Source organism: Equus quagga, chromosome 15 (genome assembly GCF_021613505.1).
Source record: "Equus quagga isolate Etosha38 chromosome 15, UCLA_HA_Equagga_1.0, whole genome shotgun sequence".
NCBI classification, from domain to species: Eukaryota; Metazoa; Chordata; class Mammalia; order Perissodactyla; family Equidae; genus Equus; species Equus quagga.
Genome location: NC_060281.1, coordinates 70,390,191 through 70,417,229, shown reverse-complemented (window position 1 = coordinate 70,417,229; position 27,039 = coordinate 70,390,191). Strand labels below are relative to the sequence as shown.

General features: G+C 58.6%; 4 protein-coding genes across 9 annotated transcripts in view; 2 read left to right on the top strand and 2 right to left on the bottom strand.

The window, feature by feature from the left end:
- ABCB9 (ATP binding cassette subfamily B member 9) overlaps positions 1-1,551 on the bottom strand; it is a 28,132-nt gene extending 26,581 nt beyond the window's left edge. Inside the window, exon 1 of one of the 2 annotated variants that reach the window (XM_046638841.1) lies at positions 1,384-1,551. The gene's annotated coding sequence lies outside the window, so the exon portion shown is untranslated. The remainder of the gene's footprint in view (positions 1-1,383) is intronic. The other variant, XM_046638842.1, reaches the window with a different exon arrangement.
- Positions 1,552-8,146: 6,595 nt separating this feature from the next.
- Positions 8,147-13,573, top strand: OGFOD2 (2-oxoglutarate and iron dependent oxygenase domain containing 2). Of its 3 annotated transcripts, none has more exons than XM_046639015.1 (7): positions 8,148-8,784; positions 9,209-9,265; positions 10,035-10,148; positions 10,239-10,338; positions 11,842-11,969; positions 12,235-12,492; positions 12,565-13,573. In XM_046639015.1, the coding sequence occupies exons 1-7, from the start codon at positions 8,653-8,655 to the stop codon at positions 12,826-12,828; spliced, it is 1,053 nt and encodes a 350-aa protein (XP_046494971.1). In that variant the 5' UTR covers positions 8,148-8,652; the 3' UTR covers positions 12,829-13,573. The 3 variants fall into 3 exon arrangements, with proteins under 3 accessions (XP_046494972.1, XP_046494971.1, XP_046494973.1); XM_046639017.1 differs by having other exon boundaries at positions 8,676-8,784; positions 9,084-9,265; XM_046639016.1 differs by lacking the exon at positions 9,209-9,265 and having other exon boundaries at positions 8,147-8,784.
- Positions 13,574-14,039: 466 nt separating this feature from the next.
- Positions 14,040-17,109, top strand: ARL6IP4 (ADP ribosylation factor like GTPase 6 interacting protein 4). 3 transcript variants are annotated; one of them, XM_046639014.1, is made up of 6 exons: positions 14,311-14,464; positions 14,788-14,961; positions 15,370-15,675; positions 15,759-15,876; positions 16,196-16,265; positions 16,343-16,633. In XM_046639014.1, exons 2-6 carry the CDS (start codon positions 14,799-14,801, stop codon positions 16,397-16,399), a joined length of 714 nt encoding a protein of 237 aa, XP_046494970.1. In that variant the 5' UTR covers positions 14,311-14,464; positions 14,788-14,798; the 3' UTR covers positions 16,400-16,633. The 3 variants fall into 3 exon arrangements, with proteins under 3 accessions (XP_046494969.1, XP_046494968.1, XP_046494970.1); XM_046639013.1 differs by lacking the exons at positions 14,311-14,464; positions 16,196-16,265 and adding an exon at positions 14,040-14,201 and having other exon boundaries at positions 16,343-17,109; XM_046639012.1 differs by lacking the exon at positions 16,196-16,265 and having other exon boundaries at positions 14,310-14,464; positions 16,343-17,109.
- Positions 17,110-17,245: 136 nt separating this feature from the next.
- Positions 17,246-27,039, bottom strand: part of PITPNM2 (phosphatidylinositol transfer protein membrane associated 2) — a 112,387-nt gene continuing 102,593 nt past the window's right edge. Inside the window, 13 exon segments of the mRNA XM_046639011.1 lie at positions 17,246-20,230; positions 20,324-20,452; positions 20,534-20,717; positions 21,125-21,274; positions 21,371-21,519; positions 21,636-21,752; positions 22,086-22,202; positions 22,571-22,719; positions 23,620-23,722; positions 23,724-23,782; positions 24,597-24,761; positions 25,878-26,027; positions 26,569-26,739. Coding sequence (XP_046494967.1) covers positions 19,907-20,230; positions 20,324-20,452; positions 20,534-20,717; positions 21,125-21,274; positions 21,371-21,519; positions 21,636-21,752; positions 22,086-22,202; positions 22,571-22,719; positions 23,620-23,722; positions 23,724-23,782; positions 24,597-24,761; positions 25,878-26,027; positions 26,569-26,739 — 1,967 coding nt within the window. The 3' untranslated portion in view covers positions 17,246-19,906.

The window sequence follows — 27,039 nt, the reverse complement described above, 5'->3', positions numbered from 1 at the left end:
GTAGAAAAAATGATGGTTGGGGCATCTCCAGCTGTCAGCTGCACAAAAGGAAAGGCTGGAACAGCCAGGAGATGATAAATAACAATCATCACTACAACCACAACAGCCACCGTTTACAAAGTGTTACTAAGTCCTGGACAAGGTGCTAAGAACCTGGCGCCTCCCATCTCTGTGGGTCCTCACGGCCACCCTGGGAGGTCCTCGCAGCTCTCATTCCTTCTCACAGATGGAGAAACGGAGGCTTGGGGAAGTTAAGCACATGCAGAGGATACGGGAAGGCAGGACTGAAACCCAACACTACACTGTCTGGGGTGCCCTTGCCCAGGCCATCTGGGGACCGCAAGAAAAGGGTCCTGAGGAACCTGGGCAGCCCAAGCAGCTCGGTTTCAATTCAACCCCTGACTTGATGGACTTTTCATCCCGCAGTGGTCACCACCCAGCAGGGAAAGGCCCATTCATTGCTCAGCAAACCCTGGCTGACTTAGGCTGGTTCTGTGGGATGGTGTCACCATGGGGTCTCCGGAGACAGGGCCAGGACTGGGCTGGGTCCACGCTGTTGGATCCTGACTCCCACCTTGCTGAGCCCACCACATCCCACACTGGGTCTGGCCCGCACTCTGGCACTCGGGAAAGTTGTCTCAGGTAACTGTGACTCTGGGCAGGCAAACTGGAGAGCTCGGCGGCCTTCTCACACCCTCCTCTTGTCACCTGGCACCTGCCCCATCGCAAGGAGGGGAATGGAGGCCAGCCTATCTGTGGGGGGTAGGACAGTGTGCAGACGGCCGGGAATCCTGTCAGACCAGCTTAAAGCTGTTTTAGTTAATGTCAGACCTGGGGAAGGAGCACCCTGTTTTAACAGAGTCCCAGAAATAAGGGAGGGGACCCTGGGAACCTACAGGCCTAGCTGCCAGGATGGATGTGTGAACAGCACCAGCCCATGGGCCAGCTGGGCAGACTGAGGGGAAGGGGTTTGCCAGGCTCGGCAGGCCCCCAGTCTTCTGCCACAGCTAGGCGCTCAGGATCTGCGGGCAGGCCCCGCCGTGGGAAGACGCGCCAGTCTGATCCTGGGGAAAGGACCGCCGTCCCAGGATCCTCCCTAAAAGGCACCCCCACCATTTTCCAAGAGGCAGCGGCGCCTGAGGAGTTAAAATAAATGCAACATTCGCCCTGCGGGTGTGGAAAGGATGCTGCAGGGATGGGGGGCTGGGACCTGCCGCTGCGGGCGCCGATGTACAGGGGCGAGGGCCAGGAAGGCTCCCACCTTCAACGAGATGCCTACTCCACCCTCGGGACAGGGGGACACACACGCCCCCGCCTGTGCCCGGCTTGGTACCCTTGCGTGGGAAGGACCTGAGGCGGGGGTCCCGGGCGCAGCGCTCTTACCTGTCACCTTACCTGGCCCCAGGTGAGCCGTGGGGAGGGGGCGCAGCGGGCTCGGGTCGTCACTGGAGACGCTCCCTGGAGACTGCGCCCGGCGCCGCGCTCGCTCCGCTCCTCCCGCCGCTCCCTCCTCCCCGCCCTCCGCCGGGGCTGCGCCGCGGCAAGGTCGGAGCGGAGCGGGGCCGGCGCCCAGGCCAGCTGACGGGCGGGGCGGGGCCTCCGGGGGGCGGAGCCTCCGGGGCGGGGCCAGAGCCAGCCCCGCCCACCTGCGGCCAGCCCCCGCCCCCATCTGCCCCGCGGTGCCCTCCCGCTCTGCGCTGCTGCCCTGGAGGCGGGCGGCCGGTCCTGAGCAGAGGGACGTGGCCTCACCTGCTGGGGGTGCCTACTCCTTCGCCGGCCTTTTCCTCTGGAGGGACAGCCTGCCCGCCCTGCAGGGCGGGGCTTATGATCCTCATTCACTCTGTCATTCTCTCAACAAATATTTGTCCAGCACCCACTATGTGCCGCGCACCATTCTAAGCGTCCGAGAGGCAGCGGTGAACAAGACAAGCTTGCGAACTTCTGGAGCTGACATTCCAGTGAGGGAGTCAGGCAATACAGAGAGTGACTAAGGAAATTGTATCTGTTGGAAGGGAGCACATTTTATACAGAACAAGAGAGCAGGATAGTGGGCACTGGGAGAGGGGAGGCAGCGATATGTACTGAGTGGGTGCTAGGTGCTAGGTGCTCAGCACACAGCTGTATGTGAAAAAAAGAGAAAATTCTCATCCTCCCCCGGCGTGGGGAAGCCTGGCGTGGGGAAGACAGAAAATCAACAGGTAAAGACATAAGATAATCTCAGGCAGTGCTAAGTGCTGTATGGAAATAGAACCGGTTGAGGCAACGGAAGGTGCCATGGGGCTACTTCATCTGGGAAGGGCTCTCTGAGAACGGTCAAAGGCGAACGGTGAGAAGGACAGGGCCACGGAGAGGTCTGGGGGAAGAGCATTCTAGGGGAGGGGACTGCAAGTTGAAAGGCTCTGAGGTGGCAACTCACCTGGCCATTGGAGGGACAGAAAGGGACCAGTGTGGCCTGAACCACACTGGGGAGAGCAGGTCAAGGCCCAGGGGGGCGGCCGGTGGGGCAAAACATCCCCCATCCCCTCCTTCAGTCAGAAGCTTCAAGTGCTCTCTGAATTTAAGACAGCCTCTGCTGCTTACATGAGCAGAGTTCAGAATTTAAAACGCACCTTTTTTTTTGACCCAGTATGAGTTTCTTCTATACATAGACTTGTGGAGAGAAGCAAAGATAATAGTCTGCAGATAGTTACTGAAGTACAAGTCTGGAAATAACCTAAATACCCTTCCATAGGGAACTGGCCAAATAATTACAGAACATTGCTCAACAGAATACCCTGTAGCAGGGAAAAAAAATCTATGTATCTGTGTATATACAAAAGTTATATAAAGGTATGGAATGACCTCCTAAATGCATTGAGTAAAAACATGGGACAGAACAAGGTTGAAGTGTGTTACTGTCTGTGCAAAAACAAAAGCAAATATATGATTGTACTTGCAGGGGCTGGCCTGGTGGCATAGCGGTTAAGTTCGTGCTCTGCTTCAGCAGCCCAGGGTTCGAGGGTTTAGATCCTGGGTGCAGACATACATACTGCTCATCAAGCCATGCTGTGGCGGCAGCCCACATACAAAATAGAGGAAGATTGGCAACAGATGTTAGCTGAGGGCCAATCTTCCTCACCAAAAATAAATAAATAAATAAAAACTATATACACATATGATTGTACTTGCAGAGAATATCTTGGATGTATCCAAAAGTTAGACTGACTCAGAGCTGAGTCCACATCCAGGCTCTATCATGTTTGCTGTGTGAAAATAGCCAACACAACATTGAAGCAGAAAAACAAAGTCAGAGGTCTGACATTCGCTGACTTCAAGACTTAGTCTAAAGCTACAGTAATCAAGACAGTGTGGTACTGATTAAAGAACAGACACATAGATCAGGGGAACAGAATAGAGAGCCCAAAAATAAACCCATGTAAATATAGTCGACTGATCTCTGACAAAGGAGCAACGGAGTCCAATGGAGCAAAGACAGTCTTTCCAACAAATGGTGCTGGAGCAACTGGACATCCACATGCAAAAAAAAAAAAAAAGGAATCTAGACAAAAACTGACACAAAATAGATCATAGACCTGAATGTAAAATGCAAAACTATAAAACTCCTAGAAGATAACATAGGAGAAAATCTAGATTTTCTTGGGTATGGAGATGATTTTTAGATACAACACCAAAGGCAGACCCATGAAAGAAAGAACTGATAAGGTGGACTTCACTACAAACTTCTGCTCTGTGAAAGACAGTGTCCAGAGAATGAGAAGACAAGCCACAGACTGGGGAAAAAAACTCGCAAAAGATATATCCGATAAAGGACTTATCCAAAATATACAAAGAACTCTTAAAACTCATAAGAAAACAAATAACCCGATTAAAAAAGAGGCAAAAGACCTGAACAAACACTTCACCAAACAAGATATACAGATGGCAAATAAACATATGAAAAGATGCTCAATATCATATGTCATTAGGAAACTGCAAATTAAAACAGCAATGAGATGCCATTACATACCTAGTAGACGCACTAAAATCCAAAATACTGACAACACCAAATGCTGGCGAGGAGGTGGAGCAGCAGGAACTCTCATCCATTGCTCCTGGGAATGCAAAATGGGACAGTTATTTTGGAAGACAGTTTGGCAGTTTCTTAGGAAACTAAACATACTCTTACCATGCAATCCAGGAATCGTGCTCTTTGGCATTGACCTAAATGAGCTGAAAACTTCTGTCCACACAAAAACCTCCACATGGATGTTTATAGCAGCTTTATTCATAATTGCAAAAACTTGGAAGCAACCAAGATGTCCTTCAGTCGGGGAATGGATGAATAAACTGTGGTCCATCCAGACAATGGAATATTATACAGCACTAAAAAGAAATGAGCTATCAAGCCATGAAAAGATACGGAGGAAACTTAAATGCATATTAGTAAATGAAAAAAGCCAATCTGAAAAGGCTACATACTACAGAGACAGTAAAAAGATCAGTGGCTTCAAGGGGTTAGGGAGGAGAGAGGGATGAAGATGTGGAGCACAGAGGATTTTCAGGGCAGAGAAACTGTTCTATATGATACTGTCATGATAGATACTCGTCATTAAACATTGTCAAAACCCATAGAATATACAACTCCCAACCCTAATGTAATTTTGATAGTGGGGGAGGCTCTGTGTGTTGGGGGGGGGCAGGGAATGTATGAGAAATTTCTGTATTTTCAACTCAATATTGCTGTGAATCTAAAACTGCTCTAAAAAATGAAGTCTATTGAAATGGTTTTAATGTTAAATTTTATGTTATGTACATTTTACTGCAATTCTTAAAAAAAGAAGAATGTTCATAGAAGCTTCGTTCATGACATCTCCAAACTGGAAACAATGCTCATGTCCGTCAGCTGAAGAATGGCTCAATGCCTGGTGGATGGGCACCCAGTGGAATACTGGGCAGCCAGGAAAAAACGAACCGCTGCCACACACACAACCACACAGATGAATCCCAAGACCATACTGCTGAGTGAAAGGAGCAGTATGCAAAATAGTGATACTATCCGATTTTATTTGTATCCAATTCAAGAACAGGCAAGATGGATCTTTGCTCTTAAGACCCTTGGGAGATGGGTAGTGACTGAGCAGGAACATGGAGGGAGTGTTGTTTGGGATCTGGTGCTGATTACGTGGGTGTGTCTAGTTTGTGAAAATTTGCCAAACTGTACACTTTTGTGCCCTTTTCTGGATATGTGCTCCATGTTAATTGAAAAGAATGTATATAGACACATATACACATATGTATATATACATGCATATTACAGATAATATACACGCACACATGCCCCTCTGGAATCAGATAGGAGGATGGGTGTTCTAATTCTGGCTCTGCCACTCACTAGGTTTACGACCCAAGACAGGCCCCTGCACTTCACTGAGCCTCAGTTTCCTCGTCTGTAGAATGGAGATGATAACACCTCACACAGCCAACGAAAACACATGTCATGGCTGGCTGGGAGCACACATTAATTTGGTGCTTACTATTAATATTCTTCTTGCTGCTGTTTTCTGCGGTGACTGAGCCCAGGCTGGGGCAGGGTGGGGACAGGGACACTGTTTCCAAGGAGGATGGGGCCACGGGGAGAGCCAGCGTAAGCTGAAAGCAGACCATGCTCACCTTGTAAACCACTGCAAAGGGAGAACTCCACCTGGGTGAGCTGGGGGGAGGCTGCAAGTGCCAGGCCCGTGTGGTGGCTGGCTGCAGAGCCAGCTGCCCTGGGCCTCCCCGGTGGGGGAAGACAGTTCAAGGCGGGTAGTGACCATCAAGCTGGGGAAACGGATCCTTTCCTGGATAGTAGGTCCCTTCCCTATCGCTGGGCTATCAAGACACCTCTAAAACTTTAAACACCTTCTCAAGTCACACAGCTCTGGGCTGGGGAGCTGGGTCCTGAGTGGGGGAAGCAGGCCCCCAAAGGCCATTCTCCTCCTTGGGGAAGCCTGGTAGCTTCAGGAGACTTGGGCTGGGTGCCAGGGTTCCCATGGCCCAGTGACCTAGATTTCATACCTGAGGAGGAGAGCGGGCACCGATGGAGACCTGGCTGCACCTTTAGGAACAACCCAGCACAGTCAGACTTGGGTTCCACTCCGAACTCCAGCACTTACGAGCTGTGTGACCTTGGGTGGGTCATTCAACCTCTCTGATTCTCATTTCCCACATCTGTAAAATGGGGATAGTGCCTATCTTCTGCATTTGTTGTGGGGATTAAACAGCTTCCCATTGCAAAACGTTAACCGTGGCCTCCTCTGCCCAAAGATTTGGCGCCCAATACCACCCTGGCCTTGCTCCCTAGGACGGGCCCTTGTGCTTCTCGCTGGCCTTCCAGCACACCAAGTTCATCCCTCCACTGGGCCCTTGCACTTTCCATTCCCCTGCCTAGAACCCTTTCCTGCCTGATCTTGCTGCAGCAGTTAGAGCTCGGCTGAAATGTCCCTCTTCAGGAGGTGTCCCCTGGCCACCGCATCTAAAGCAGCCACCTCCAGGCACTGCCATCGCACCCCACACTGTGTCTCCCTCTCTCTCACACTGAATGAGAATAACTTGGTCACGTAGCTGTTTCCTTGCTTACTCCTGTCTCCCCCACTTGACTGAGAGCTTCAGAAGGGCAGGGACCTGTGCCACTCAAAACACACTTCCACATGCCCATACGCACACCTCCCATACTCACAGACACACACTCAGGAGGGTCTTGCTGCCCCAACCCAGACAGTGTGAAAACCAATCAGGCTGTTGGTGTGGGCTTTGCCCGGAGAGTGGGGACCCTCTCCTGGTCCCGCGTGGTACTGGGGCGAGGCGGGGAGACTTTGTAGGTGGGAGTCTTGACCCCCAAATGTGCTGAGGGAGATGGCTTGGGAGGACGGCTTGGCACTGAATCAAAGGATGTGAGGGTCTCCCCTCTCCTTCTGGGGCCCTGGGCTTCGGGAGGAGCAACCTGTGGGCCTTGGAGCTCAACTTGCCATAGAGAAGAAAGGAACCAAGGCTGTGCTGCCTGAGTGTGTGAGTGTTCGTGCTGAGTGTATGTGTGACTGTGTGGGGTGTGCCTGTGAGTGTGGGTGAGTATGTGTGTGAGGGTGTGCATGAGTGTGAGCATGTGATTTGGGTGTGTGAATATGAACACTCATATGTTGATGGCCTGTGTGAGGATGTGAGCGCATGTGTGCTTGTGGGTGAATGTATGTTAGCATGTGCGAGCGTGTGTATGCACCACTGAGTGTCAGTGTATGACTGCGAATGTGTGAGCGTGAAGCTGTGTACACACAGGGAGGAAAGGAAAGCAGAGTCATCAAGGAAATGCCAACAAGCACGGAGAGAAAATTCAAAATGCCTCATATTCCCATCACTCAGAGAACCCCGTCCTGGTGAACAGGGAACTCAGTCGGGTTCAAACTCTGTATTTGTCCCCTACTGGTGAGTGACCTGGGGCAGGTCACTGCACCTCTCTGAGCCTCAGTTTCCCCATCTGTCACATGGTGATATAATGGCACCTAGCTCAAAGGTTTGCTGTAGGAATGAAAGGGGACAAGGTGGGCGGTAGAGCCCTTAGTGCAGGTCCCGGTAGAGAGGCTGGCTCCGCCAACAGGAATCGTCACTTGTAGTCACTTGTTTATCTGGGATAAGGGCTGGAGTTTTGAAGCCCCAGAGTCCACCCTACCCCCATCCGCGCACTACGCTGAGGGAAGGAACTATAGGGCAGGGGTCAGGGGTCAGTTCCAGGGGACACGACTTCTCCCTGCTTGGCGCCTTAGTTCTCTCATCTGAGCAATGGCTTTGCCATCCAAGCGTCTTCACGCGGCTTTGCAGCCTGAGCCTGCGGGGTGCACGGCAGACAATGATAGGGTCCCCAGGCAGGGTATGTGCGCTGTGATGGGTCCCCCCGAGGGTGGGGCGCACGCCGTATAGGAAACATACTCATCTCACGCAGCGGCTGGGCAGAACTTGACCCTGGCTGTGCGGGGTGTGGCCGCCGGCGGACCACGCCCTGTCGCCCGCCCACATCTGAATCCACCCGGAGCGCCACCGGAAGTCACGCCGGCCGGAGCGTTTGCGCGAGACACTCACAGGGGCAAACTGCTTGGAATCCTAAAATACTGCGGCGGAGGCGCCCTAGTGCCAGGCAGGGACTCGGGGTAAATGCTAAACCCAAGCTCACACGCACAGAACTGGATGGGTCATAGCGGTTGGAAGGAACGAGATCGGACCCCAGAGCTCCTCTAACTGTCCTCGTGGGCTTGGCTGGTTCTTCAAAGCTCCGAGCAGAAAAGGGAGGCGGCGTTTAAACAAAACGTCTTGGGATTTCGAGTCCCTACCTCTCCATGTCCTGTGAGGATGCGACTCAGTTCACTTATTTGTAAAGTGGGGCGATTAATCCCTGCCTCGTGGATGGGGAAAATGTGAGGCGGGACGGCAAGGCCGCGTGCTCTCAGCCGAGGCCGCCGACCCCACCGCGGCCCGGGAGCATCTTTCTCCGTCGCGCACCGTTTCCTGGGACGGGGCGTCTTCGTTCTTTTCTGCGCTTGGGAATTTAGAACGGTCCCTGGGCCTCTGGTTCCACACCCTCCCGGCTGGGGGCGTGCCCGGAAGTGCTTGTACGGAAGCCGGCGGGGCCGCGCGCCGCTCTTCACCATGGCGACGGCGGGCGCCCCACGGCGCTTCTGCCGCTGCGCCTGCTTCTGCTCCGAGAACTTGTACGTGGCGCGCTACGGGCTGCACGTGCGCTTCCGGGACGAGCAGCAGCTGCGCCAGGACTACGGCCCGGTGAGTGGCCTCTGTTGGCTCCGCGGGGATGTGGGCGGGGAGGACCTTTGTCCCCGAGGTCTGCGGCTGTGCCCGCGGCGCGCAGCGCGTGCTCAGATGTGACAACAGAAATGACAACCTCTCGGTGCCTCCCTTTTCTCACTTTAAATGGGGATAACAGTGTCTCGTTAGTGAGGTGGTCGTGAAAGACGAATGAACAAACACATCCGTGACGTGCTCCGGGCAGGGCCCGGCTCAGCGCGCGGTCGGTGTGGTTGTGAGAGCAGCAGAGAACCCTCCCTTGTCTTATCGCATTTCAGCCTCACAGCGATCCTGGGAGGTCGGGGCTCTCGTCTCCATTTTAGGAGGGGAAACTGAGGCTCAGAGATGTTCAATGACTTGCCCAAGTTCACACAGTCGTGCTCACTGGCCTTTCTGCTCCCAGATCCTGCGCAGCCGAGGCTGTGTCAGCCCCAAGGACTTCCAGCAGCTGTTAGGAGAGGTAACCCCCCCCCCCCCCCCGCCCCCTTCCCCTACACATCCAGCCTGGCCGCTGCTTTTTAGATCAGTAGTTTGAAGGGTCTTCCATCCTAAGGCCTGCCAGTCCCAGATCTCTGCAGGGCTCCTTAGACCTTACGTTTCCTGCTCCCTGTCCCTACTTACCACAGCACTTGGGTCCTGTCACCAGAAAAAGAGAACGCAGGGAATGCCAGGTTGTCTACCTCATGCCATTTTGACATGAGAAACTTGGCCTCAGAGAGGGGAGTTCTTGCCCAGGACTTCACAGCGGGTGGAGCTGAGATCTCTCCCAGGGCCACCAGGCTCCTGGTCTTCATCCCTTCCCCGACTCCCCTTGGGCTGGTTCCAAGACCGCTGCTGCTGCTCTGTCCCACCTCCTCCCTCACGGGGGGTTAGTGGTGGAAGCTTCCCAGGAGAGCCCTTTGCAGCCCGTGGAACAAAAGGCTTGGCCGGGACTCTGTTTCCCTCCCTGCGTGGGTCCAGCTGGTTGAGGTGCATCAAGGGGCTCTCATCCCAGCCAGGCTCACGCTGGTGCAGCCCAGAGTTAGATGGGCCCCCTTCTAGAAGGAGTCCCCTTCAGCTAATAGCTTGGCATCTGCAGTCGACTCTGGCAGAGTCAGGAGTTTAGGGAGACTTGGCTTCCAGCCTGGGCCCTGCTCTGGCCCTCTTGAGCCTCAGTTTCCTTATCCGTACAATGGCCTCGGAAGGGATGGGAGGCCCCATCCTGGTAACGGGGCCCTTTGCCACCCCAGCTTGAACAGGAGGTGGAGAGGCGGCGGCGGCTGGGGCCGGAGTCAGCTGCCAGGAAAGCCCTCATCGCAAGCTCCTACCACCCGGCGCGACCCGAGCTCTACAAGTCACTGCAGGTACCTGGCAGGGGGCAAGTTACTGGAAGGAGGTGGAGGCATCCGGGCCTGGGGGCTGCTTGCCCCACAGCTGGTGTGTTCTGCCCCTAGGATGCGGCTCTGGCTCCCGAGTTTCTGGCTGCGACTGAGTACAGCACATCACTGGGCGCAGACCTCGAGGGCCTTCTCCAGCGTCTGGAGACAGTGTCGGGTGAGGTCTTGGCCCTGTGATCTGGCAGACTAGGGGGTGGGAGACTGGCTCCCCCCACCCACCATGTGTGCCTCCAAAAACCAAACCAGCAGGAGCTGGAAGAGCTGGTGGAACCAACCTGCCAGGAACAGGGTGTCTGTATTCATTCACTCACTCACTCACCCAGCAGAGTTCTTCAGAGCCTTGTATCAGGCCTGAGCCAGCTGGCACATTCAGATGAAGAGCTTAACACAGGAACAACTGAGACAGGTGTGGGCTGGGGTAAGGGATCAGCAAGGGATGGTGAAGGACCCTCTAGGGCTAGCAATGCGGGTGGTGCAGGAGGAGCAGGTCCACCCCTATACCTGAAGGAGCGGGCAAGAGTGAACCTGCCATGACCTGGAGCCATGGGAGAGGGGCTGCCGGACAGCCGCTGTGGCCCTGAGCAGAGGCACACAGCTGCGCCAACTCAGAAATGGCCCATTCTCCTGCCCGGGACTCCCATTGGCTAAACCTAGCAGGAAGTTCCAGGCCAGGGAGCCCTTGCAAGTTCCTTAATTTCTCTGCCTTGGTTTCCTCATCTGTGAAATGGGAGCAGTAATACCCATCTGGAGGTGTTGTGATAACTAAGTGAGGGAATGTGCATAAAAGGCTCAGCACGGGTAAGTTTTGGAAGGTGGTTCCTAGACTTAGAATTACTGTCATCCTAGGTCTGCGGGGTCCTGTGGGGAGACAGATGTAAAGTTGCTCCCCTCATGAAGCCTGTGCTCTGTTGGGGGGCACAGGGTGGAATGTGCAATGAAGGCCCCCTTCCCAGGCTCAGGGGGACCCCTCCTTGCCATCCACTCCCCAGCAGTGGAGATTGTGGAGGCCGGTTCGGTGGGGCTGGGGCTGGGCGGTGAGTTGGTCAGAGGTGGTGTGTGTGGTAGGGCACACAAGCCCTATACCTCTTGGGTGCTGGTGCATCTGCCGAGACTTTACATTTTTGTTCTGAGCCTGGCCTTTCCCCACCAGGGCCCCACAAGAAAGAGCAGCCCCTCTTGGCCTCTGGGGGACAGAGGCTCCAAGAGATTCTTGAGTTGAGGTGCAGACTTTGGTGGCTCATGAGGGGTTGGGGGTGCAAAGAAGCTGAGGCTGGCTCTGTGGTCCTGGACTGGCTCCATTGCTGGCCTGCTGGGTGTCCTTGGGCTTGTCCCTTCCTGTCTCTGGGCCTCATCAGGACCCGCATCTGAGTTGGAGGCTAGAATTGAGGGCACTCTGGAGGCAGGATGAGAGGCTCCAGGGAGCAGTGGGGGGGCCTGAGAATAGAGCTCCCCTTGCTGTACACACGTTACATCATTTACTCATCACACAGCCCTGGGGGGGGGGGTACCCTCATCATCCCCATTGCACAGATGAGGAAACTGAGGCTGGGGGAAGTGAAAAGACATGCCCAGGCTTACACTGCTCTTGGGGAGATTGAACTCAGGCCTGTGCAACCCCACACTGGAGCTCCTGGCCGACAGACTGTCCCGCCCTCTGCAGAGGAGAAGCGCATCTACCGGCTGCCAGTGTTCACAGCACCGTTCTGCCAGGCCCTGCTGGAGGAGCTGGAGCACTTCGAGCAGTCGGACATGCCCAAGGGAAGACCCAACACCATGAACAACTATGGGGTGGGTGAGGCTCCGCCTGGTGGGCCCGAGGAGGCAGAGACATCTGGGGTCTGGGGAGACGTAGCTGCAGTGCTGCAGACGAGCTGTGTGACCCTCTCTGGGCCTCGGTCTCCCTGTCTGTAAAGTGGGATCACGGTAGGATTATTATGAAGTTAGACGAATTGATGTTTGCAAAGCACATAGCACTGTCCTTAGGAAGGAACTCCCCCAGGGCACCAGGGTGAGGCCCACCAGTCTCCCCACCAACCCCGGATCTCCCTCCCAGGTGCTGCTGCACGAGCTAGGCCTGGATGAGCCGCTGGTGACGCCTCTGCGGGAGTGCTTCCTGCAGCCGCTAATGGCCTTGCTGTACCCAGACTGTGATGGAGGCTGGCTTGACAGCCACCGCGCCTTTGTGGTGAAATACGCACTGGGCCAGGACCGTGAGCTGGGCTGCCACTACGATAACGCTGAGCTCACCCTCAATGTGGCCCTGGGCAAGACCTTCACGGGGGGCGCCCTGTACTTCGGGGGCCTCTTCCAGGTTAGTGTGTGACCTGTGGGAAAGGGCCTGGGGCAGCCAGGAGTGCCCAGGCCTGAGCCCCACTGTCTGCAGGCGCCTTCAGCCCTGGCCGAGCCCCTGGAGGTGGAGCACGTGGTGGGCCAGGGCGTTCTGCACCGGGGCGGCCAGCTGCACGGGGCCCGGCCCCTGGGCACTGGAGAGCGCTGGAACCTCGTTGTCTGGCTCCGGGCCTCTGCTGTGCGAAACCGCCTCTGCCCCATGTGCTGCCGCAAGCCTGACCTGGTGGACGACGAGGGCTTCGGTGATGGCTTCACCCGAGAGGAGCCCACCACAGTGGATGTGTGTGCACTGACTTGAGCCTGGTATGGCCCAGTCGGAGGAGGGGGGGTGGCACCGTGCAGAGGGCTCTGCCACCTTGGGCTGGGCGAGGCAGAAATAAACTTTGTGCATCCCTCAGTACTTCTGGGCTCAAGAGGACATGCAGGCTTCTGGGTCATTCTTTCAGCAGACAGGCTGGCTCAGGTTGGCTTTGTTAGAAGCAGAGCCTGCGGTGGGAATTCCTGTGCAAGTGGTTTGTTGAGGAAACACCCTCAGGGGAAAGTGAGGGAAGAAGGATGGGGCAGGAAGGAGCTGGGCCATGATGTGCTGTCAAGTGGAATCCAGTCTCAGCGGACCCCACGGGGAGCTCTGGAGCATCAATTGTACAATTTGCCCCCAGCATCAGTTATAGGTGTGGGCCCAGGGCGGGGAGGGGTGAGTAACTTCCCAGACATGGATCTCCAAGGCAGGGTGGCTCCCAGGGGCCAAGGGAATCTTCCAGGGAGCTGTGAGCAGTGGACATCACAGCTGGGGGTGAGTGCACCTGCCTATGAAGGGGATTTGGGTGGGCCACCAACAGCATCTTCTAGACAGTGTTGAAGGCTTACTGAGGAGGGGCGAAGAGTAGGGACTCTGGACCCAGACTGCCTGACTTTGAACTCTGATTCTCCCAGTGGGTAAGCCACTGACGTCTCTGTGCCTTAGTTCCCTCTCTAGAGGTGCCTGTCTCCTAGAGCTGTTGTGAGAACCAAATGACTTAACGTTTATAAAGTGCTTTATAAGAGCCCTGTGTTTGCTGCTATTGTTGTTGAAGAGTTTGCAACTTGATGGCCCCAAAATTGGATAAGGCGTGCAGCTGTGCTGTTTATGGGTTGACATCTGAAAACCAGAGATTTCCATGTTGAAATCTTGAGTTTTGGCTTCCCTGGGAAGGCGGGAAAATCTGGAAACAGCAGGCCCTACTCCACATTGCAGAAATCAGCCGGAGCAGAGCCTCAGCAGCCCGCTCCGTCTCACGGGCCCCTCCCTCGGTCACTGCCACGATCTCTCCGGCCGCTTATGGACATTTGAGCTTGCGACCTCTGCATTACTGGGTGGGGACGTAGGAAAGACCAGGGTGTCTCAGCCCCGGAGCTCACGGCCTGGTGGAGTGGACAAGTCCGCGGACAACGCAGGGCGGGGGGCGGCGCGCAGCAGGGCCGCCTTCCCCCCGGGGCCTCGGGGAGGCCGGACTGCAGGGGCCCGCCGGGAGGGCAGCCCTGGAGGAGGGCAGAGCTGCGGCGAAGGGCCTGCGAGCGGGGATTGGCGCCAGGCTAGGAAGCACGTCCCTCGGCCGGGAGCTGCGGGCGCAGGCAAGGCCTCGCACCAGCCTGGAGGCGGAAGCCCGGATGCCCAGCTCGCCTCCGCGGGAGGTGGGTGCTGCACGCTCCGTTTCTTGGGCTGCCTCAGAGACGGAACCTGGGGCTTCGGAACTGAAGGCAGCAGCGTCTCGCTTCGCAGCCGGACGGCCGGACTCAGCACCACCCGAGCCGGAAGTCACCTTGCCGGCGCTTCCTCACGCGAAGGCGTGGTGCAGGGCGCCCTGTCCGGCCCGATGGGCAGCTGAAGAGGGAGCGGAGCAGCTCCAGGGACTTTCGTTAAAGCGGCGAGGCCGCGGAGGGCGCGGGGGTGGAGGGTAGGAGCGCGGGGGATGGGATTCAGGACGCACGGGGCAAGCTGAGGATTGCGGCCGTTCTTAAGGGCGCCTGAGCCGTGTGCGCAGGCGTGGAGCTCCGGGCGGGGGGCGGGCCCTTAAAGGGACCGCGGCGGAGGTTCCGGGGGTCGGCCGAGGAGCTGTGGGCGGAGTCCCCAAGGGTTGGGGTGGGTGAGGACCGTGCGGTTGCCCGGACCCCCTCACACCACTGCCTGGGGCGGGGATGGGCCCTGGGCCCCCGAGGACCAGGCCCAGAGTAGAGCCGCCCTGAGAGCCTCCGTTTCGGCGCGTCTTCCCGTCTGCAGCCCTTGGCGCTATGGCTCACGTCGGCTCTCGCAAGCGCTCGAGGAGTCGCAGCGGGACCCGGGAGCGAGGGTCGGAAAAGAGAAGGAAGAAGAGCAGTAAGGACGCCCCGAGGAGCTGCTCGGCTTCTAGATCCCAAGGCCGCAAGGCCAGCACCGTCTCCCCTGGGGCGGAGGGTGAGGACCAAGGATTTGGGAAAAGGGATGAGGGAGCTTCATGGAGGGAGCTGCAGGCCGGCTTCCCAGGACTGGCTGTGGGGAAGTCGCAGTGAGCAATAAACGGTCAAGGGTGCAGAGCATAGAACCTGGATATCTGGATTGAAAGACCCTCAGAATCCAGGGGCTGGGCCGACTCACTGAGTATGGATTGAAAGGAGCACTTATGCTTTCTGTGCAGCTGGGCCTGGGATGTCGGGGTTGGCCGCCCTGCTCCCGGGCACACAGTGTCTGCGTGGAGCCCAGAGAGTGCTGACCCCTGCTCTGGCAAGCCCTGCCAGGAGGTCTCACCCCTCTGAGTCCGCTTGAGCCTGCCACAGGCCAGAGCAAGGGGACGAAGGTTTACTTCTTCCCCTCCTGGCCTTCCAGCCTCACCTTCTCCCTGCATCACTGAGAGAAGCAAGCACAAGGCCCGGAGGAGACCACGATCCAGCTCCTCCTCCTCTTCTTCCAGTTCTTCCAGCTCCTCTTCCTCCTCCTCCTCCTCTTCCTCCAGCGATGGCCGGAAGAAGCGGGGGAAGCACAAGGACAAAAAGAGGAAGAAGAAAAAGAAAAGGAAGAAGAGGCTGAAAAAGAAAGGCAAAGAGAAGGCCAAGGTGCAGCAGGCTGAGGCTCTGCCGGGACCCTCCCTGGACCAGTGGCACAGAGCAGCCGAGGAGGAAGAACATGGCCCAGGTACCATGCCACCTTGTGTGCAGGAGGGGGAGGGTCCTCTCCTCGTGTCCCAACCACCACCTGCCTACCATTTCCCCTTCCAGTCCTGACGGATGAGCAGAAGACCCGCATCCAGGCCATGAAGCCCATGACCAAGGAGGAGTGGGATGCCCGGCAGAGTGTCATCCGCAAGGTGGTGGACCCAGAGACAGGACGCACCAGGTGGGGAGCGTTTGGCAAAGCCTGGCCCCATACTGCTGCATCTGGGAGTGCTGGCCTCAGATGGACACTCTCAGGAGGAGGGGCCGGTGACGGGGGAGAAAGTAGTCTCTTGTTGCTGGGACTTCTTAGGCCGTTCCTCCCCATTGCCTAGAGTAAGCAATTGTAGGAGCTGCTGCTGGCCGCCTTTATCCTTGTCCCAAGGGTGGGAGAGAGGGAGGGACCGGGAGCCTGAGGCCTGACACCCTCTACTGGCACCGGGCAGTTCCGGTTCCCATTGCTCTGGCATTAGAGGCTCAGCCTGCCCCGCCTCCTCCCCCAGGCTCATTAAGGGAGACGGTGAGGTTTTAGAGGAAATCGTAACCAAGGAACGACACAGAGAGATCAACAAGGTGGGTGTCCCCCCTTTGCCCAGGGCCCACCCTCAGCTCTGTTTCTTATGTTCCCCCTCCTGTGCTTTCTTCCCCAGCAAGCCACCCGAGGGGATGGCCTGGCCTTCCAGTTGCGAGCGGGGCTGCTGCCTTGAGGGCCCTGTTGGCCAAGGCCTGTGGACGTGCTGGTGGCTTGGTCTGGAGGCTGGCCTCAGGGTGGAGAGCAGCAAGCCCAATGGGTGCTGTTTGCTTTTTCTCCTGGGGACCAGCCTCCGGTCCAGCCTCCTCTCAGAGGCAGGGGTGGAGGACGGGGTCACTGGCCTATTCAGTTCCCCCCTCTCCTGGAAGAGCACAGCTCCCCAAATATTAAATGTCCCCTGCTTGGAGAATTCCTCTGTTCTGTTGGTTTTTGTGCAGAGGGGGAGGGAAGGCTGCTACTTGACTCTCTGGAAAAACAGGACTCTAGGAGCTTCTGGGGAAAGCTGGGGTGTACCCCGGCAGTTGTGCACACAGGCCACACTGGCCACCTTTGCCCTGTGCATCCTCAGATCAGCCTGCCTGGACTGGACCCAACCCCCAGCCCTAGTTGAATCCCAAACTCAGGGACTTGGCTCTTAGATCTGATTCCCTCAGGCTGGGAGGGAGGCTGCTGCCCTTGCTGTGTTTATCCTGCAGGTGACAACAGTTGAGAGTCTCGGCGCTGGGGCCGGGGGGAATCTTGGCCCAGCTTACTAGCTGTGTCCTCTGTGAAGCAGAGAGGCTAAGAGTACCCACCTCAATGAGCTGCTGTGAGGACAAACCGAGTTCATGCCGGGAAGGGGCTGGAAGGGGGCTTGGCACAGGGTAAGGTCCATGTGAATGTATTGGTCCTGCAGTGGGTGCAGCGGGCCTTGTGTCCTGGGAAGGATGGCCTCTCCCACCGCAGAACAGGCTGTGCCCCCACGCCAGACCCCACCCCCGGCCGCTGCTCTGGTCGCCAGTGCAGTAACGAGACCCAGAAGGAAGCCTTCCTGCTGCTTTAATTGGTGTACAGACGACGACACTGCATACAGAGCACACTCAGGCCTGGTGGTGCAGGGACAGCAAGGGTGGGCCGGGCGCGTCAGAACACTGCTCACACGTGGCCCAGACAGACGGACAGGAGGGGGCCGAGACGTGAAGACTGTGACGTGGCGGGCAGGCAGGCAGCTCAGACCGGGCTGGGAAAGGGGGGGGGGGAGGGGTCTCTGCTGAATCCCTCTTTAGAAATCAAAGAGAAGGCAGGTGGTCGGATCTGGGGGTGGTGGGCTGAGGCTCAGTCCTGGGGTGGGGTGGGGTGGGACTAAGGCTTCTATTCCAACAGGCCTGGGGTGGGGGTGGCAGTCAGCAAGGCCTGCCTCACCCTTTGGTTGCGACTGGTCAGGCCTGAGCCCTGCAGCTCAGCACCCAACGCTGTAAACATTTTTGGTATTTTTAAAGGACTCTGCCCTTCCTCTCTTAGTTTCTGAGAAACTAGTGCTTCCTCAAGAGGAGAGTGTGCTGAAAGGAATCTAAGGGAGGCAGGAAGCAGACCTGGATATAGAAGAGAGACGTCAGCGGGAAGGGTGGGCTGCCCATCTCACCATCTATGGCTAAGGGCCGCTGGGAGAGGCCCGGGGGACTATTGCTGTTGTCCTTGGCATGGCTGGCGGCTGGGCAGGCGGGCGGGCAGCGTGGAGCCATGGGGGAGCTGCCCGCTGAGAGAGGCTGAGCCCACTGCCCACACGGCCTCCCCAGGCCAGGAGGCCTCCTGGTCTTTATTGCAGGCGGGCCCGAGACTCTTCCAGGTGCTTCTCCGGATGGCTGGTCACCCAGGTAGTAGGCAAGACAAGGTCAGGTGGGACCGAGAGAGGAGGAGGCACTGGCCACAGGGGCCCCTTGCTGGGGCCGTGATTGTCGGGCCGAGTGATTTCCCGCTGGGGAGCAGGGGGTCAGATATTGCACTTCCACTGCAACAGTTACAGGAAAACTTGGTCCATAAAGTAATCTTCGCTTTATACATAATGCCTGAAACAACAAACAGCTACGTCTTAAATATGAATAAACCCTGAAGGTCCTGTCCTTCCAGATATTTTTCTCTGCACAAAATAAATAGCTTTCACTCTGTATAGACCCACTTTGGCAGACCATTTACACAACCCTTTGGCTGTACATATCTACACATGGGAAAACGTTAACATCGATCTGTGCGCCTCCCTGTCCCGGCCCACGAGGCCCTGAGGCCGTATCCAGGTTGGCAACAGCTTCTCACAGAAGGAGCCTGGTTGCTGCACGGCTGGCTGAGGCCAGGCAGGCTCCCCCGCCTCAGAGAAGGTGCAGGAGCAGCAGAGGGCCACGTGGACCGAGTGCCAGAGCTCAGACTGGTCGGTTCTGGGGAGGGAGGGCTGATGCTCAGACCCAGCGTGCAGGACAGCATGGTCCTTATCAGGTGGGAAATGAAGTCGCGGCTGCCTGCCCCTAAGCTAACGAAGCAAGTTGTGGCTTCTTAGATTCGGCATCAAAACGGAATTGGCATTAAAAAAACCTAAGTGTGTGCCCCACCCACCCCAGAGTAGAAATTCAGTGGAATTAACGGGTCAGGTGAGGCAGGGAGCCCACGCGTCCCCTGCATGGGCAGGAGGCAGGGCCCCGGGACCCAGAACCAGGCTGGACTCCGTCACAGTGCTGGGTGTTTTCATGTCGAGGGGCTGCGCTTGGTACTGAAAGAGTTAAGAAAAGGAAGCAGCCAAGGATCGCTCATTTAAAAAAACCTCATAGAAATCAGATCGAAGAAGTAGAAAGGTGTAGAAACGCGGGAGGGGCTGAGGCATGGGGCCTTGACTGATGGCAGGTGAGCGGAAGAGGAGGCCAGGCCTGTCGCCTGTCCAGGCCCCGCAGCCCAAGGCCGGACTTCTCAGGTGGGAGCTGGCTCTGGGCTTCACTGCCTCGCTGCCTGGGCTGTGTCCAGGGCTGGAGATGATGCCAGGCCCATCCAGACTGGGCTCCAGGAGGGGCAGGACAGATGGGTAGGGGTCCGGGGCTGCCAGGGTGCTGGCGGGCCAGGAGGAGCTGCAGAAATTAAGATATGGCCTTTCTTTCCTGCTTGCACAAGGATTTGCTGCCCTGGAGCCTTCTGTGTAGCAACAGGTCCTGGATCAGCACACACTGAATGTTCATGCATGTCAACGAGTCTGTAGCCAGAGAAGATGGTAATGGGTCTCCGCTCTCAAGAATCAGTGCAAAACCAGTGAGGTTGAACAGTTGAGTAACTCGAGTTAACAAGAAGCAGGCTGTCCCCCATTGGAGCTGCTACCAAGTGGGAGGGGGCTTTGGGGGCAGAGTGAGCAGGTGTCAGGATGCTGGGAGGTCAAGGCAGGGCAAATGTCCAGGAGTGCCTTCCAGGCCGGTCCACATGGGGGGTCCTGGTCCTTCCATCATCCTGGGACTGGTCATCCTGCCACCTTCCACAACAAGCTGGAACTCCTCAGACCCTAGGATAATGAGGCAGGGCTGGGAGGGCTGTGCGTGGCACGGCCCATGTCCTCTGCCAGGCCCTGCGACAAGCTGGTCCCCAGCCAAGTGTGTGTGCCCTGGCTAGGCCTCCTGGTGGGGCTGGCCACCCTGGCCTAGCACCATGGAGACCACAGCGCCTCACTGATGGTGCCCTACTTGGGGCCTGCGGCTGGTCCTGGCTCCAGCCGACCAGCCATGGTGCGGCCCCAGCAGCCGGCTGCCATGCTCATGCTGCGCTGGCCCCGCTGCTCGCCGTCCGCCTGGCTCTGTGTCCGCTCATGCCGGTGGCCAGGCCCGCTGGGCTGGGCTGAGATGGTGCGGAGCAGGTGGTTCCGGGAGCGCAGGAAGTCGCCCTGGCCAGGCAGGCCGAAGCTGCCCTTCCGCAGTGCCATGCGCGTGGCTGTGTTGCGGGCTGGCCGTGCCCGGTGATTGTACTTGAGTTGCGCCAGGTGGGCCGCATAGCCGTCTGTGATGAACTGCAGGGGAGGGGCAGTGAGGAGGACAGCTGTCCAGGGGCCAGGCTCCCAGGGCTGCCCACCTGTGACACCCACCACCATTTGCCCACTCACCTGGCACTGCTGCTGAAGCTTCTTGGTGGGCCGGCCCACAATGTAGATCTGCATGGGCGACAGGCTGATGGAGCTGTAGACTGCCACGTCCTTGGTGGAGCCGTAGGCTGCGTGCACTCGCAGATGCAGCTGCAGGCAAGACCAGTGTGGGCACAGGTATGGCCCTTCCACCCCACCCTCTGCCCTGATCCCTTCCCCCCCGGGACCCACCTCGGAGATGAGCAGCTTCAGGAAGTTGGCCTTGTGCCGCAGCGGGTCGTGCACGAGGCCGTCACAGAAGGACACCACACCGTGGGGGAAGTTGTGCTGGGCCAGCCATGCCACCACCCGCTGCTTCTGCATGTCGGGCCGGCCCGTCACATAGATGATGAGGTAGCCCAGGTCCTGCCAGTGTCTGGGGGCGAGGGGCAGGCCTGGGTGTCCCACAGCCACCCCCTCCTCCCTCCTGGGCCGCCCTGTCTCCTTGCCCAGCCAGTCCCCACTTGGGCCATTGAAGAGCGCATCTCTGATGAGGCTCCAACAATAACAGTAGCAACCACAATGGCGACAGCCCTTGTATGACACACATGGCATAGGTCATACGATGCCCACAGATGCTCCTGCAGCAGGTGTACCTGCTTGTTAGGTTCGTAGCCCCACTTCCCAGATGAGGGAACTGAGGCATCAGTGTCAAGAGGTCACAGCTAGTAAGTGGTGGTGCCGGCTCCTCAAGTCCCAGGTTCCCTGCCAAATGTCCCCTGCTCTGGCCTCCAGGAGCTTCTGCCTCTGAGCCCGCACACCGTGCCCCTCTGGGCCACTCACCGCACCACGTCCACGGCTCCGGCCCGCACTTTGGGGTCGCTGCCCATGATGGACACGCTGGCAGCAAAGGAGCCGTCGATGCTGAAGACCACAAACTCCGTGCCCTTGGGCAGCACGCTGATGTAGCTGTCAGCAAACGTGTGATCTCCCCTGGGAGTGGGGGCAGTAGATCAGAACCCACCAGAGCCCCTTCCTCCTGCCCCAGAGGAGGTCGGCCTGGCCTGCTCGCACCCCGGAGGCACGTACCTGACCACCATCTTGACAGGGTAGACGCCCACGCCCAAGCGGTGAGTCTCGGGGATGGTATAGGAGACGCGCCCGCTGCTGTTGGTCACCAGCGTGTCCAGGTACAGCCACTCGCCTGAGGGCGGCTGCATCATGATGTGCACGTCCACCTGGGAACCCGCGCAGGCTGGTCACGAGGGGGCTGTGCCCCTGGCCTGCCCACTTCCCATACACTAGCCAGAGGGAGGTGAGGCAGGGGGCTCCAGCTAACTCGCTGTGTCCTTACCTTCTCCCCGGTCAGGGTGACCATGTCCAGGGGCCCATACATGAACCGGCCCGACAGAACCTGTGGGCCGTCCTCATTGGCGACTGCATCATTGATCCGGTGGTTAGCTGTCACATTCTGGGGAGAGGAAGAGCAAGGCTGGGTCAGGGTTGGGGATGGAGGGGCAGCTTGGGTCTCTTGGGCTCAGCCCAAGCCTCCTGTGGGCCCTGGGGGTGAGCATGGGCTTAAGGCCAGATGGCCCAGGTTCAAGTCCAGCTTGACCACTGAGCTACATGGCCTTGGTGCACTTCCCCATCTGTAAATGGGGTAATAACTCCAACCTTGCAGACTGTGAGAATTAAATAGCATGCTTCTTAATAGCAGCTCAGTCTCCTCATCCCTGAGAGGGGTCTTCCTGTGGATTCAACAGGATGATAGCTGTGGGGTTTGGGCACCCATAGGACCCCTCACCCGCAGCTTCACATGGGTCCTCCTGCGCTGCCACTTCTCTCTTGGCTTTGACGGGGTAAACACTGACACCTCCTTGCCATCCAGCTCCAAGATGCTGGAATTGTCGTGCCTCATGACCTGGGAGGGGAACAGAGGCAGGCTATGGGGCAGATTGAAGCCTGGGGTTTCCTGTTCAGGAGGGAGAGGCCAGCGGCCCTAGGAGCCAGAAATAGGAACCTGTGAGGATTTAGGGAGACATTATTCAACCCACTACAGCCCACACTCTGGCCATTCAAAATTCACATCTGTCCCATGAATGTGCAAATACATTCACCCCATCTCAGCATCCCCAAGGGCTCCTCCATCCTGCTTGCTGTATGGCCTGATGGGGGTCAGAGGGTGGGGTCCCCCACCATCCTCCTCTATGGAATGAGGCCGTGTCAGTGGTAGTGTCACTTAGGGCCCTCCGGTGAGGCGCAGGTGTGCCTGGCAGTGGGACCAGGTACCTGTCTCAGTAGGAAGGAGACCACATCCGTTGACTCCCAGTAGCTGGCGTGGAAGAGGTGGGGCAGGGCCACGGTGGGGAAGGCCGTCAGGGCATCGGGGCAGTACAGGGCATAGTCAATCCGCTTCTGGCCCCACCACTTTGCAGCAACTGCCAGGAGGAAGGGTGGTGACTGTGCTGGGACTCCAGGGGGTCACCTGGCTCAACCCAAAGATTAGACCCTCCTCCGACTAGGGAAAAGGGCCACGGGCAAGGCCAGTTTCCACCTCCCAGACTGGGTGACAGAGGGGAGCAGGCGAGAAGGGACAGGACACCAGGACAGCATGCAAGCAGCCAGGACACCCCAAGGTGGGAGGTACTCAGCGGTGAGGATGTGGAGTTAGGGGGGAGGTGGACAAGCCCAGTTTGGAGGCAGGACTCGCTGTCCCTGGTCCTGTCACTGATCCTGGTGACCCCCTGCCTTGGGCTCTATCACTGCCCTCTCCGGGCCTCTCCTGGACCCCCTGTCTGGCCCCCAGGCCTCAAGACCATGAAGGACTTTGCAGAGGTGGAGTTATAACTCCTGAACCCCAAGGCAAGGCTTTCTGTCCTCCTAGTACCTGGGAGCCTGGGGCTCAGCAGGCCGAGTGTGAAGTCTGGGCCTTCAGGTCAGACAGGTCTGGGTGTGAATCCCAGCTCCCACCCGAGCTCCAGATACGGCTTTTAAGGCGCCTCCCTGGTGGCTGCGCGGCGGAGGTGCTCAGTAAATGGTGCCTGAGCATGGGCCGGGGCTCTTCCATCCTCTGCCCACAGCCTACCTGACAGGCAACCCTTGGGCCTCACTTGGTCCCATTCTAGCTCCTGGAGTCCCCCTGCCCTCAGCCCACTCCAACTGCTCCTGCCTCCTCCCTGGATGTGTGAGTGCTGCCAGCCCAAGCCTTCAGCTCCCTGGTTAGGCTTCAGCGGGGCATGGTAGACAGGGCCTGGTGGTGAGATGGGCCTGGGAACAGTGAGTAACCGCAGTTAGACGAGAAGGGCGTGTGTGGGTGGGGGGCACGTGACACCCAGTACCTTCTCTGATGTCCAAGTCAGGGAGGCAGGGGACCCTCTCCAGGCTGGGGCTCACCCGCTTGGCCTGCAGGCGGGGGCCTGGGGGTGTAGGGGGGGGGGGGGGGCAGGGCGAGCAGGGACAGGCACCTGACGCTGGGGGTGTGGCTGAGTGCCACTGGGGCCTCTGAGAAGCAAGAACAACGGGGAAGGCTCAGCCACACTGGGGCCACAGCTGCAACCACACTGCCACTATGCTGCCACCACTACCACCATGCTGCCACTATAGGCCAGGAAGCACTCTGGGAAGAGTGCCAGGCCCCCTCAGTCCTCCTCACAGAAAGACACCCACGCCAGCCTTGGCCCCAGCATCACCTGCTCTCACAGGCAGCCTGAGAACCTGCCAGGCCGGCAGGGAGGGTGGGAGGGGGCAGCTGGCCCCAGGGGAGTGAGGGGGGTGACCCAGTCTCCACTTCCAGCTGCTGAGCAGCTTCTGAAGTGGGCAAGAGCCAAGGAGTGAAGAAGGCCATGGGGTCCTCTGCCCCATGAGGCAGCAGGAGGGCTGGTCACAGCCGGTGGCCTCAGTGAGACCTCACCTTCTCGTCTCCCTTCAGCCACCCCTCCAGCTTGTCCAGAAACAGACGCACGGCTTTCTCCCTCAGGGAGCACTGGCCCCTGGGACTAGGACCCCTCCTCCCAGGCCTATCGCCTCCAGCTGTCTGGGAGACGATGCTGCCATCTTGTACACCTGGACCTGGTCCCGCCTTCCAAGGCTCCTTCCTCCAGAGTCCTCAATGGACATGTGGGGCCTGATCACTCTTCGCTGGGGGGCCGTCCTGTGCACTGTGGGGTGTTGAGTGGCATCCCTGGTCTCTGCCCACCAGATGCCAGTAGTGCCCCTCCCCAGTTGTCTCCAGACACTAGCAACTATCCCCAGGGGGCACATGCCTGCCATGACGGGAGGGTGCAGGGAGGGCCAGCCTGGACACTGCTGCACTCACTCTGGGCAATGCTGGATGCCGTGTAGCTCTCGGCCATGCCGGACACCTGGCTGGCGATGCTGATCTCGCTGGCTCGGCGGAAACCTCGGGTGGTGGGGGCCGCACCGGGCGAGGAGGGGGCTGCGTGCTCTTGGAAGACCGTGTTATGGGTCTGGAGGGCGTCTGCTGCAGATGGAGGAGACCAGAGACCCAGGGGTAAGAGAGGCCCTGCCCAGCCTGGCTCCCTGGCCCCGAGCAGTGGGAGAGAGGGCTCAGTGTGCTCCTGGGCTGGGGCAGGCCAGAGTGGTGGCTGTGCCAGGCAAGGCTGACACCTCCAGCTGCAAATGAGCGGTGGCATCTGAGCACAGCTAGCAGTGAGGATGGGCCCAAACGTGCCAGGGCCTGTCTGCTCAGGGTGAACGGGCAGGGCAGGGCCAAGGCAGGAGAGAGGGAGGGCTGGGGCAGGGGTGGACAGACGGACTGACACAGACACAGTGGGCAGGGAGGCAAGGTGGCCAGGCTCACACTCCCCCTGGCCACCCTTCTTCCCCTACATGGCTCCTGATCTGGTCTCCTGAGCTAGTCTGGCCTTCTCAGCCTCCGGGGCCCAGCCTAGCCCGGCCTGACCCACAGCAGCTGGGTTTGAGGCATGCCAGCCACGGGGGCCTGGGGCAGCCTCTGGAGATGCCCTACGCTGAACCTGAGGAGGAGGCAACACCCTGGGCAGCCCTTACGCACGGGCCACACTGACAAAGGCAGGGGCCAAGGCCTTGAGCCAGGCTCACCTGGGCCCAGGCTGAGGGCAGGGCAGGGCAGGGCAGAAGAGGGGGAATGGGGCTGAGCTAGAGGACTCCCTCTGGACGGGGTGCAGGAGGTGTGTCCGGACCTCCTCAGAGAGGGAAGGGGTGGGAGGGACCCTGAGAATCCAACCCCTGGCCAGGACAAAAGCCTTCTCCTGGGGGAGCAGGTGGGTCCCGGTGGGCTCAAGGCCTCATCTCATCTCCTGGCTGCCCCTGCCAGCCTCACAAAGGAGGGACAGAGCCCTTGACCTGGCACCCATGCTAGGTGACCCTGAGACAGCCACTCTAAGACCCCCTTTGCTTTGGGTCCCCTCCCAGCTCTGCCCCAGTGTGCAGAGAGCAGGTGAGAAGGTCAGCTCCCCAGGACCTATCCTGCCCAGTCTCTGTTACTCGCCACCACAGTCCCACAAACTCCAAGTGGCCAAGGAGGGCATGGGGGTCCCTGAGGACCAGCGGTCAGCCAGTGAAGCGGACACCACCACGAGCAGGCGGGGTTACACACACTCAGCCGAGCCCGGGCTCAGGCGGGGCCCGTCTTGCCAGGTGAGCGCGGGCACAGGGATACTGGTTTCCAGGAAGCTGTCCCCGGGCGGGAGAGGGGCCAGGGGGCCGCCCTCCAGGACCAGCTCAGGGTTTCTCTGCATGGTCTCCACTGGAAGTAGAAAAGGAGAGAACAGAGAGGACAAGAACAGACACTCGTGTGGGCTGTGTGGACACAGACACGCTCTGACACAGACACGCGCGGTTCCACGAGGACTAGGACGTGACAAGACGCTGGGGGACACACCGGGGCAGGTGGGACAGGCCAGTGGGTGAGGGCCGTGAGCAGATGACAAGCAGCCCTCAAACGTGCTCCCTGACCCCCATCCTGCACCCCATCTCCAGGCCAGGTGACCCAGGGGCTTCAGCACCGGGTGGGATAATGCCCCGGAATCAGCTAGTGTTCTGGGGGTCTCAGCTCTGCCTGGGCCTGGGCAGAGGGCAGGGACCCTGGTCCCAGTTTGCCCCCTCACACCTGGGGTGAGGCCCGGACCTGTGAGGCTGTGTCGTCACCGCACCTACACCAGGTGTCCAGCTTCTCGAAGCGCTCAGTGCAGGCCGCCCTCCCCGCGCAGCCCGGCCACCCACCCGGGCACGGGGCACCCCGCGGCGCCGCCCACTGCCCCCTCCCCGGGCCGGCGGGCGGCGCTCACCCAGCAGCGTGGAGCAGCCGTCCCCCAGCGGGTAGCGCTGGTAGCGGGGGATGCTGAAGGGCGGCAGGGCGTGGAATCGCCGCTCCAGCAGCGGCTCCAGGCGCGACGCCGACGGGTCAGCGGGGTGGAAGAGGTTGTAGACCTGCTGGCAGGCGGGCCGCAGCTGGAACACTGCGGGAAACAGGGGTGGGGGTCGCAGAGCCCGGAGCTAGCTCCGGCCCAAGGAGGCGGGGCCTAGGGCGGGCCAGTGGGGATCACGGAAAAACCCGAAAGTGTGTCTATCAATTTGCGGTCTGCTTGGGCCACTGTCCCTTTATTAAACAATTTTTTTAAATTGAGAAAGTTATGACCGTGGTAAAAAAAATTTTTTTAAGTACAGAAGAGTATATGATAAAAGACACGTGAAAGGCTCCCTTCCACCCCAGACTCATAAGGCTGGAGGCCCCTGGGGGCTTCTTTTGGGAGCTCGGG